Raw genomic sequence first — 11,436 nt, 5'->3', positions numbered from 1 at the left:
ACAAGAAAAGCTGAACATTAATGTTTCACTACGTCCACCAACCACTGAAGTACTGTATCGTTCTCAAACACTCAGGTACTGCAGGATGTCCTGTCACGCAGCGGTCTCCAACCTTTTTTGCACCACGGACCGGTTTATGCCCAACACTATTTAAGGTGTCGCGGATAAATACAACAAAATAAAACTGGTACCGGTACCGAAAAAAGAAGATTTATTCATAACACAGGTGAAAAGACCCAGGAAAACCCAGTTAATGATAACAAAATAACGCTGAAAACCGATAAAGACCCTGAAAACCAGACATTTCACACCTGAGCCTCAACTCTCGCGGCCCGGTACCAAACGACTCACGGACCGGCACCGGTCCGAGGCCCAGGGGTTGGGGACCGCTGCTGTAACGTATAGAGATGGAAAGGATCCACAGTAACATGCAGCTCTTTGAGGAAAGCTGTGTTGTTTTTTATGTTTCAGTACAGCTGAACACTACTAGCTACAGGCGAGTCTGGATATACAAAGAAAGGACGCAAGGAAAGAGTTCTTAGTTTCTTACTAAGGCTGGTACAGTATTTTCTTTGTATTATTATTATTATTCAATTTTAAATAGAATAGTTTAAAAAAACAAAGCCCTAATGATTTAATTCCCCAAAAACGTTAATGGGAAAATAGGTCTTGGTGCTGGATGACCTCACAGGAAATGACAAATCGGGGATCCGTGTGGAGGGCGAGCGCCCGATGTCCAGGCCTGGATTTATGGGGCCTAACAAATGACATGTAAACGCCACAGTGTGGATTTTTATGTTGCTCATTTTTGTCTTCACACACAAGAGCAAAAAGGTTTTTCTGAAACTGGAGATCAATGGTGACCAGCTGATTTTCACTGTTTAGTATTGAGACAACAAATATGTTATCTGGGACTTCTGATTGCACAAAAGTAGACATTTGAATTCTGACTCAGAAGGTGAAACTGACGGCTTCCCAAAGATGGAGTAAGAAAGTTCCAAAGCAATGACTGATCATGAGAAAACAAAGTGTTTAAAGACGATGATGTTGAACATGACTGTGTTTGATTGTTGCTGTAACAAATGCAACATTGCTAAAAACAGCCTCTGTTGGTCATATCAGTGTGCACACTGCATGTCAGTTTGGTGATATCAGTTTTACCCCGGGCTCTTAGCTGCTTTGTTATTAACTAATCATTTGTAACGTAAATTCAAATTTGGTTGTGGTTTGGAGATGCAGTTACAGTTTGTGTGTTTGTGGTTGCTGTATTTTTCAATATCTAAACATGTGAATATTGTGATTCAGCAGATCTTTTGTCACACTGGTGTCACTGCCAGCTCAGAGACATGTCTCACTGGAGCATTAATGTCTGCACACTGGTTGCCTTTTTCCATGTCACTAGTGTTGAGGTCTAACATGTATTTTTAATGTTTGACAGTGTAAAGTATGTGTTAAACTTTTAAATACTGAGAGCTACTCCAGCCTGTTAATAAATGTCTTTACTGAGATGTTGCTTTGTTTGTTATTTGAGGAATGAGTAGTTCATAGCACAGAGAGTCAGACGATGGATTTATGTTTTTTATTACAAGATCAATAAAGAGGCAAATTACTATGAAACTAGTTGTTGCTCTACAGTGAGTGGCGGGAAAAGCAGTGCATGCATCAGCACGGCGATCTGTGACTTAAAACAAGGCATGAGCATAATGAGCTGCTCACCTCAGCAGGAGTATCCCTCCTACTTTACTCCCAGCTTTTAGTTACCTGTTAGGTTAGAGTCCTACAAAAAGGTCCACAGCATAATCTGTGCAGGAGCAGCAGCAGTTCCAGATGGGAGCATCCAGTCCACACGGGTTTCCCTCGGCAATGACACAAAGCTTTCTCCTAAAGGGTAAACACAACTTTTAGCATCACAAGCAAAACATTTTCCTGTGGCTCCAACAGAGGGCTTTGAAACCCACATCAGTCACTGCTCACACCAGGAATCCCCCACCCCCACATCCAAGTTCATAACACAACATCGAGGCCTAATTACTGCACCCGTGCTTGTAAAGAAGAAAACATACAGGAATGTAAACAGAGTTTTTGATGCTTACATTATTTTAACTTTACAAACAAAAAAATAATTTCAACAAAAACTACCAGGATCAATATCATCAGCCCCCCTGATGTTCTTTCTGCAAACATGGCCAAAGAGAGCTAGTTTCATCTGAGAGGACGTGCTTCCTGTCTGCATAATCCATCTCTGGTTGGCTGATTTTCATTGTGTGCAACCTTTTCTGTGCAGGCTTCGAGTGACTCTTTGGTTCCCTGCCTCTGCCGGGCTTGTTCTGTACTGTGTGGCTCTCTTTGAATCTCTTGATGATTCTTCACACTTGGAAATACTTTGATAACTTTGTGCATCCATCTGCTGCAGTGCGAGCACTTCTCAAGGTAGGTTGGCTCAAAAGATGAGCCAGACATACATTTAGACACGTGGAAGTGTTGGAGATTTTTGATTATGTCTTTTGCCATATCTTAGTTGCAATGAATCCGAGCAACTCTGCACACAGCAGCCCGTCCTGTGCTGTCCAGCCCCTTGGGTTAGGAGGTTAGTTGTGTAACATCGATAGCCTGTGATGGTGATTTGATTTGTGGCTCCTCCTGGAGAATCTACCACCAATGAGGTTTTGACTCGAAAATGAAATGAACAAACGTGAGGCCAGATAAATGACCACAGTGTACTTTATTAACTGAATTTTGGTAGTTTCTGTTGCATTAGATTCAAATAAAAATTTACAAAAATCTCATATGTACAAAAAACTCATTTTGATTATTTTTTTTTATTATTCTTGAATTATTATTTTTACAATAAAATGTACTTTTCCCCCATTGAATGCTTTCATCACACAATGCAACGTACTGATAAGACCAATATTACTTTGTCTTAAACATGTTTTTTCTTTTGTTAAATACACCACATACACCACATTTATCTTTTTTTCCTCTGTGTTTTACTGTCATATTTATAGCCATCATGGTGGCATCGCACCTCTAGAGACACGCTTCACAGTCAGAACTCAAAAAGAGAGGAATGTTCTTTTTTAACATGTACACATTGCATACATTTATTTACAGATAAGCATTTAAGTTGTTCAGTTCACTATCTGTGGTATTCCATGTTTAACCAACTCTAAACAGACATCTGTACAGAATGATGTTTTTAACCTGCTGGTCACTGTGCTTGTACTAAGACTGGACGATCCCGCCTGGAGCTGCTGCTGCTGCACAAATGATGCTGACCATTCAAACTTCATAGTGTCGTTTTTGCCTGGTTCAATAGCTAAATTCTGTATTGTGCTTGGCAGGTATGTCCGGACCACAGCAGCAAAGCTTTGATCTGTTATAGATGATGAATAGAGACAGTCGCTGGACCACAATACTAACAGAAAAACACAATCTATTTATCTCATCTTATAGTGATAGTAGAATATGTGCTCGTCATGTGGAACCACTCCAACAAGTCTTTAAGACTAAATGCAGATATGAGAGTCTTGTGTCTGTGCTTTGGTTATATTTAGCCAACTACAAACATTTTACTTTAGTGGATGGAGACTTTGTAGCCTTGTTTCCCATTACACACCAATAGCAACCTCCCCAAATCTGGCTCCCGGTCAAATATCCTGTTAAGTCTCATGTCAAAAACATGTTGGATCGTCAAACTAAATTGAGTTTTTGCAATGGCTCTATGATTGTTATATTACATATTTAACACGTGTCATGTGTCCCTGATGTTTGTAGACTTTGTCTATGGAACAGACTGGTCAAAAAAATCTTGTGCTATTAATAAATAACCGTTACTGAGAACATCTTACTCACACATGGAACATTGTTTTTCTTAGAGTCAATAAAAGTGCAAGAAAACAAGGAGGAAGAGTAAACCAAGAAACAAACTGCAATATAACTGCAAGCTTTCTATATTTTCTATTGCTTCTTCATTCCTTTATAGCAGTATTGTGCAACTGATGTTACAAATAAACACAGTCTGAGGGGTTTAGATGATGCAGTACTGAGGAACAACTTCTTTGCTAGACTAGTATAAGCACAGTAACTGCCACATATTCTGCTATCGAGTGTAAAAACATCTCTCTCTCTCTTTCACACACAGACTCACACGCATGCTTTCCAGTTTAACTAGAAAACTAAGCTGTGCCCTAAGTACAGCCTCATTGTCTCCTGTGTGATGATGTCGAAATGAAGGAAAAATCAAAATAGATTTTATTTTAAAGCAAATTAAACACAGAAAGCAGCTAAAACAAAGTCATGAACACTGGAGCACATCTGGGATTTATAAAATTCCAAATCACAGCGACAGTCGCTTCAAAGCGCTTTATATTGTAAGGTCGACCCTACAATAACACATACAGAGAAAAACCCAACAATCATATGATCCCCATGATCAGCACTTTGGCAACAGTGGGAAGGAAAAACTCCCTTTTAACAGGAAGAAACCTCCAGCAGAACCAGGCTCAGGGAGGGGCGGGGCCATCTGCTGTGATTGGCTGGGGTGAGAGAAGGAAGAAAGATTAAAGACATGCTGTGGAAGAGAGACAGAGGTTAATTGTTATAACTAATAATTAAATGTAGAGAGGTGTATAAACACATGATGAGTGAAGAAGAAACACCCAGTGCATCATGGGAATCCCCCGGCAGCCTACGTCTATTGCAGCATAACTAAGGGAGGATTCAGGGTCACCTGGTCCAGCCCTAACTATATGCTTTAGCAAAAAGGAAAGTTTGAAGCCTAATCTTGAAAGTAGAGATAGTGTCTGTCTCCTGAATCCAAACTGGAAGCTGGTTCCACAGAAGAGGGGCCTGAAAACTGAAGGCTCTACCTCCCATTCTACTTTTAAATACTCTAGGAACAACAAGTAGGCCTGCAGAGCGAGAGCGAAGTGCTCTAATAGGGTGATATGGTACTACAAGGTCATTAAGATAAGATGGGGCCTGATTATTTAAGACCTTGTATGTGAGGAGCAGGATTTTGAATTCTGGATTTAACAGGAAGCCAATGAAGGGAAGCCAAAACAGGAGAAATCTGCTCTCTCTTTCTAGTTCTAATCAAACAAGGTCTAAAGTAATATTTTTTTAGTTGAACCCTAATCCTCAGTTCTGTTCAGGTCAAATGTTTATATAGTCAAATCACAACAACAGTCACCTTTATATCATAAAACCAACAATCAGCCCATTTGCAGTGCCATATAACTGTCATGCTACCAATGTTATACTTTGAAGGGTTTTCATAGGGTTTAATATTTATTGTTATTTGGAATTTATTTTAATTTAGGTAAACATATTTTCATTTAAACAGAAGTGTCAACTGTGCTACAGAAGAAAATGAACTGACAGACAATCTGTAAGGGTTTGTGCATGAGACAAACTGAGGTAGCTTCATGTTCCACACATATTTATATCAATGTACTGTGTGTGTTGATGGTGATGAGCAAACTAAGGCTACAGCTGATTTTTGAACTGAAAACTAAAATAAATTGCTTGGATGTCTAAGAAATACAAGGCTGCATTTGCAACCCTGTTTCCAAAACAACAGAGAAACCTCGGTGCTTAACTCAGTACAGAAGAAAGCATCAATGAAAAGTCTGCAAATAGGGAACCATGTCTACAACAATGAACGTAGCTGAAAGCTGTTCTGGAGCAACATTTACTAAAATTACGTCACTATCCAAATACCTGTGGACGAACTGTCTTCAGAGATGTGCAAGTTATGCATGGCATGCGTATTAACGCATACCACCACATCTGCTGGCTTTTGAACTGCGCACCAGGATGGTGCAGTGGTTGAGAACCATTTCTACATTTCCCACCTCACATTTTGTTAGTTTGACACATGCTGTGCTATTTTTAATTAAATATACATGTTTAGACTTTGTCTTTATCCGCTGACAGCCCAGTTACTGATTTATTTTATTCACTTTTTTCATTAAAAAAGACGAGCAGTAATTTCACTTTTTTTTTATTTGAAGGGATCATGAAAGTTCTTTCCACAGCCTGCTCTTGGTTTCCTGAACAGGCAGTATGTACAGCCTTGTACAGTATATGCCTTTCTCCAACAGTATTGTGCCATCATGAAACTTGTGTCTTTATCCCAAGAAAAAAAAACAAAATGACAAAAGAAAAACGCTTTACATCTACATCACATCACCGAGTTTGTTCCCAGATAATAGGTCTGGAAAAGTCCCTTCTTTAAATGGAAAATCATCAGGTTTAGTATATTTTAAAGCGTTTAGTCTTTTTAGTTGTCACTAATGTTGATTCAGCTACTGTAGTATTACTTCAGGACATCTGTCTTATGTTATGCAGCTTCTGCTGAACCCACAAAAGCTTTATGTATACAACATTTTCACTAAAGCACAAGTGTATTCCTCCACCAAACACAAGTCCATGGAAATCTCAAAGTAACCGAAAAATAATGAAGAGACATTAATGCCACGATAGAGATTGGTCTCCTGAAAATATCTGATGGAAACTCTGCGCACACACACACACACACACACACATAAAAGTATCTGTTGTCAAACTTCAGCCGTAACACTGTTTGCATGTTTTTCGGTCCAACTGCTCAGTCTGAATAGATTTTTGCAGCCAGATTTTTATGCCAGATTTGTGGATTTATATCTACTTTGTGGATTTTTGTTCATTACAGTACAGTTTAAAATTGTGCAGTGTATGACTGTTTAAATGAAGATATCCGGTCGTTAAGTGATGACGTGACGAATCCTACTTCCGGGCCTAAAGTAGTCTGCGTTTAATATGGCTTTTGTGTTGTTAACATGTTTAATGTTTTGTATTTTCTTCTATTTGATCTCAAAAAGCTCCTAAAACAGTCAGTGATCACTGTTGACCTCCCTCGGCTTTTATTACCACTAATCATTTATTTAAGCTCAGTTTTTAAAACCTTAGGATGTAACTACAGCCCAGCCCATGCAGCAGTATATGAATGACTAACCTCGTATTGTGGATGGATTATCTCAGTTGTTCTCCTGGCTGAAGTTTGGTCCTTTTACAGCATCCTGCCATGTGATTGCATTTGTTCCTGACCACAGAGAACACTCACGTTAACTTTTATCGAGTGGAAAAAAAGTTAGCTTGTTTATATTATGCTAACATAGCTGTGTCGCTAGCAGTCACGTAGCACATCATTATATACCAGCTAGCCCAACTTCAGTAACCCTACAAACGTCACTGCTGTTTAGTTTTCTGTCTTCATTTATGCTGGAAGTGATAACAGAGCTGTACGTTTTAATTTGTTTCCAAAACCCCGCAGTCAGGACATGCTATATTGTATTTAGATATAAGCTAGTGAGCTAACTCCCTGCTAACTTCTAACTGCGTTAAATGTCATAAATTCCGTTTTCATGGATGCCTGGATGTTAAACTCAATTGTTACACCTGGTAGAGCAGAACGCTGATCATTTTATTAAAGATGAAAGACTTTAGACAGTTTTTCAACTCTCAGTAATGCCATAGTGATCGTTTGATATATGGACCTGCAGCGGAGTTTAGACCCAGACACGGCTAGTGACGTCAGACTGAACAACCGGATACTTAGGAAGTCTCCAATGCATTACTTTATAATTATAATAATAACAACTAACAACAAAAGTTCAAAGACTATAGTGAAACTCACTATAGTGAAAGGTTTTGCAAAAAGATTTTCTAAAACGTGCAAAACCACTGCTATAGTCCTTTAAAAGTATGTCTCTGGTAAAACACAGAGGCTTTGGTGTAAGCACAAAAATATCTCTGTATCATTCAAGATTGCTTCTTTGAATTTTTATTTTTTTTACAGAAAACATTTTTGACTTGTCACCACGAAGAAAACACAATTATTAAAAAACCCTAACATACAGTATGTAATTGAAACTTCTATCTAATAGAAACCACAAAAAATGGTGGGAATATGCCAGCACTTACCAGCATAGTATATTCTGCATACACATCATCCTGGTTCTCTATCATATCGAGACTATCTCTCAACTCCGTTACATGTTCCATATGTACGGAGTGGAGAGATAGTCTTTCACTCAGAGAACCAAGGTTACAACGTAACCGTACATTCTCTAAGTGGTCTGTATGTAATGGGCACAATACAGAGTCTTTTTTCACTTATATCTTTGTTTAAACAAGATTATGACGGCCACTGTGCTGTGGTTTCAAATAACTGCAATGACCGGTCAGAATATCCTGATTATCATTGACTCGCTTTGTGTTTTTCTCTTTCCATGCTTTAAAACAAAGACTTTGGACAAAAGACCACCTAGAATTCCTTTTATCTGGACACTATCTTAGCACAGGAAAAGCAGGGAGAGAGCTAAAATTCTTGACTAACAGACAACTAGTCTGTGAGGTGATATTGTCTGTTGCTGCCCAGCGTTTCTTGAAGTAAAGTTATTTGGGTTTTGAGGGTAAGCAGAATGGTGCAAATGGGATGGCACAGCACCTCCTTATGTCTTCAGTCTCTGGTTCTCTCTTTCAGGGATGTTCCAAGGTTTGGAATACACACTACGCCAACCGGGCCAGGACAATTTAACTGGTAACATCAAACACAGACTTACACAGTATTGTTCATATTTTTTTATAGTGCACTGCACAACATCGTAATGCACTATATCAACCTTTGAATTTTGTAAGACCCCCTGACTCCCCTGAAACTTGCTACCAGGTTGGAACAAACTTTTGGGAAAAACAGGCACCATCTTGATCCAGGTCATCCATGACAAGCTACTGGAAGTACAGCATAAACATTTTGTACAATAACAATACCTCAAACAATAAATGTTTGAGGTATTTTCATAAATGTAATTTCCACATAACAACACTATGTGTGTATGTTTAATACTTAGATTGGACTTTGAAAAATGTTTTGGCCCCAAATGCCATCTGTTGGAGCTTGTACATGTTTACAGTTTCATCATTTAACACCACCAACAGTCATTTTTGGATAACCGCCTGTCACAGCATTGCATTTCTGATTGAGTAAATCCTACATTCTGTTATTTACACTTACTGTCTTTGTTACCCACATTAAAAGTTACGTATGGAAAATGTTTGTATTCCATCGCTTATTTTCCAGAGCATGGTATGCAGTATGATCAGGATCAAGCTTTTTCCCGTCTAGGTTTCTCATTTGCCAGTGGACACTTCCAGCACTATGCTAACCTGTGTTGTGTGGTTTGGTTGGTAAATGTGTTGAGTCAAAATGTAAAAAGTGTTTTTAAAAAGGGCAATTTTTCCTCGAAAGGTGACGTGTGTCACCTGCATATCTACAGCAAAGATTCTATTCAGACAGACTAACCACACGTTCCTTTGCTTGTTTTGTGTAAACTACACACACACACACACACACACACACACATGACTTCAGTAGCCTCTACTTCATCTCTAAAAGAAAAATGCTGCATGTTGCATGTTGCATGAGTACTGTACATCCTGGTTGGAATGGCTGAGTTGGCTGCTTGTCTGTGTTTCGATCCTCAACTCATTTCCATTTCCGGTATCATCCTCTCTCCTCTCTTCGGTTCATTGGTGTCTGGCACATGCTTTCACCCTCCACATACAAGCAAAGATCAGAATAATTCTGCAGCTGTGTTTCTGAGGCCGGACTACAAATAGTTATGTTGAGCTGCCAGGAAGATTTTTTTTCTTGGCATTGAGTAAGTTTGAATGCTTCCTTTTCAGAACGAGACCATTAGCTAGTATTTGACCTTTGCCCCCTTTTCTTGCTTCCTATTATAACATTCAGCCTTATCATTTAGTATGTTTTGCCCAAACAAAACACCATCACTGCTCATAGATGCTACTTTGACCACTGTCTTCTCATAGGTCACTTTCTGGCCATCTTCCAGTGTTGATCACAGATGTCCAATAACACTGAAAGGTCTAGCTCAAAGAAGAACCTTCTGGATTATGCAGGCACCCCTAAGTTGTTTGTACAGGAATCTAGAGGATGTTCGCAATGACCCTTTTTGGCACTAAGAGAAAGAGAGTAATGACTGAGAGTACCCACCTGCTTGTGGCTGATATGGTAGGACACCAACACATTTGGACAAGTTTGAGTTTGTAATTCAGGTCTCCTTTGTTTTATGGGAGTATCTGGTGACTTAAAAGCTGTCTGTATGGACAATGGACAATTCCACTTTTTATTATTTTACAGCTTTAACTTAACACCCCTTAACACACTCGCTTCTTGTTGTTCTAAGCAGAGTGTCATTTAGTATTTAGTCCATAGAAGACAGCATTTACCAGATAAGTGTTAGTAAAAATAATAGCAACAATCTGACCAGCAGCAATCCCACCAGTGACACTAACTGAACTTGTACTGAGTTGGTCATCCAGCCATTACCAACAGTCCCGACTGCTTCTCGACACTTCTGATACCCGGAAATAGAAAAAGAACGACAGCAATGGGAGATGAAGATATTGAAACTGATGCCAGTAACAAATTCTTATTGCCACAGTTCCTGTTGCTGTTTATGTGATCACAGGATACCACTCTGTTGCTGTGCCCCTGCAGGGTTTCCGAAAGCCGAGCGGACTATAGAGTGGTCTCATATTCCAACCGCTCCTGTACCAGAGCATCATCTTTGTACTGCAGCCGTGGAGGAGTCAATGAGCAATCTATGGCCAAAATTGCTTTGCGAATGCTGCGGTCCAGAACATGACGCTCCCAGGCTGGATAGCGGTTCCTACAAAGGTCGATCTTGATGACGTTCTCCTCTAGGCGTGGAGCACGAGAAGATGGCGTTGATGGCACTGTGGATCGGACCTGAAACACTGGCATGCAGCCATCTCGCTCAGAATACTTGTCGTGTCGTTCCAGAGTTGTGGTAGCACCTCGGTTCGAACGCAGTGAATTGGTGGCACCTTCTGATGGCAGAGTGGAGAACTGAGCAGTAGGGTCCAGGTCAAGGCCTTGGCCACTTGGTGAGTGTCCAAAGCGTGGCCCGTTCGGGTGAAAAAAGGCATAGTACATGAGCATGAAAACAATGCCGGTGAGGAAACTGCTGAAAATGACGCAGAGTGCTGGCACTGCAAAGGCGTCAGTATTTTGAGGAAATCGGTAGAGATACCACAACGCACTGAGAGCAGTGTTCTCCATCAAGATTACCAGGTAATAGATAAAAAGCCGACACCTGCACAGAGACATGAGACATAATAACAACAAATAAATGCAAGTATTTGCAAGCAACTATCACTAAAATAAGCTGAAGGTCTCACAGATTGTTTCATGTAAGTCAGAGTTGTCAGTACTAAATGCTAAAGTTGAAACTAGCTCAAGAAACAGGAATGGCTGAATTTCTTTTGCATGGTAGTTTCAACTATTGCACTTACTGCAACCAAGCGCTTATAAATTTAAAAATGACAGAAGAGTTAAAGCATTGT

General features: G+C 39.7%; 1 protein-coding gene across 1 annotated transcript in view; it reads right to left on the bottom strand.

Moving 5' to 3' along the window:
* Window positions 1-2,703: 2,703 nt before the first annotated feature.
* xkr4 (XK related 4) overlaps window positions 2,704-11,436 on the bottom strand; it is a 29,528-nt gene continuing 20,795 nt past the window's right edge. Inside the window, exon 4 of the mRNA XM_085438286.1 lies at window positions 2,704-11,186. Within this exon, the coding sequence (XP_085294412.1) occupies window positions 10,589-11,186 (598 nt within the window). The 3' untranslated portion in view covers window positions 2,704-10,588. The remainder of the gene's footprint in view (window positions 11,187-11,436) is intronic.

This window comes from Copadichromis virginalis, linkage group LG18, assembly GCF_057382275.1.
Source record: "Copadichromis virginalis isolate Kocher_CV1m ecotype Utaka linkage group LG18, C_Virginalis_male_GT1.1, whole genome shotgun sequence".
NCBI lineage: Eukaryota > Metazoa > Chordata > Actinopteri > Cichliformes > Cichlidae > Copadichromis > Copadichromis virginalis.
This window is presented reverse-complemented; position numbering and strand designations above follow the sequence as displayed.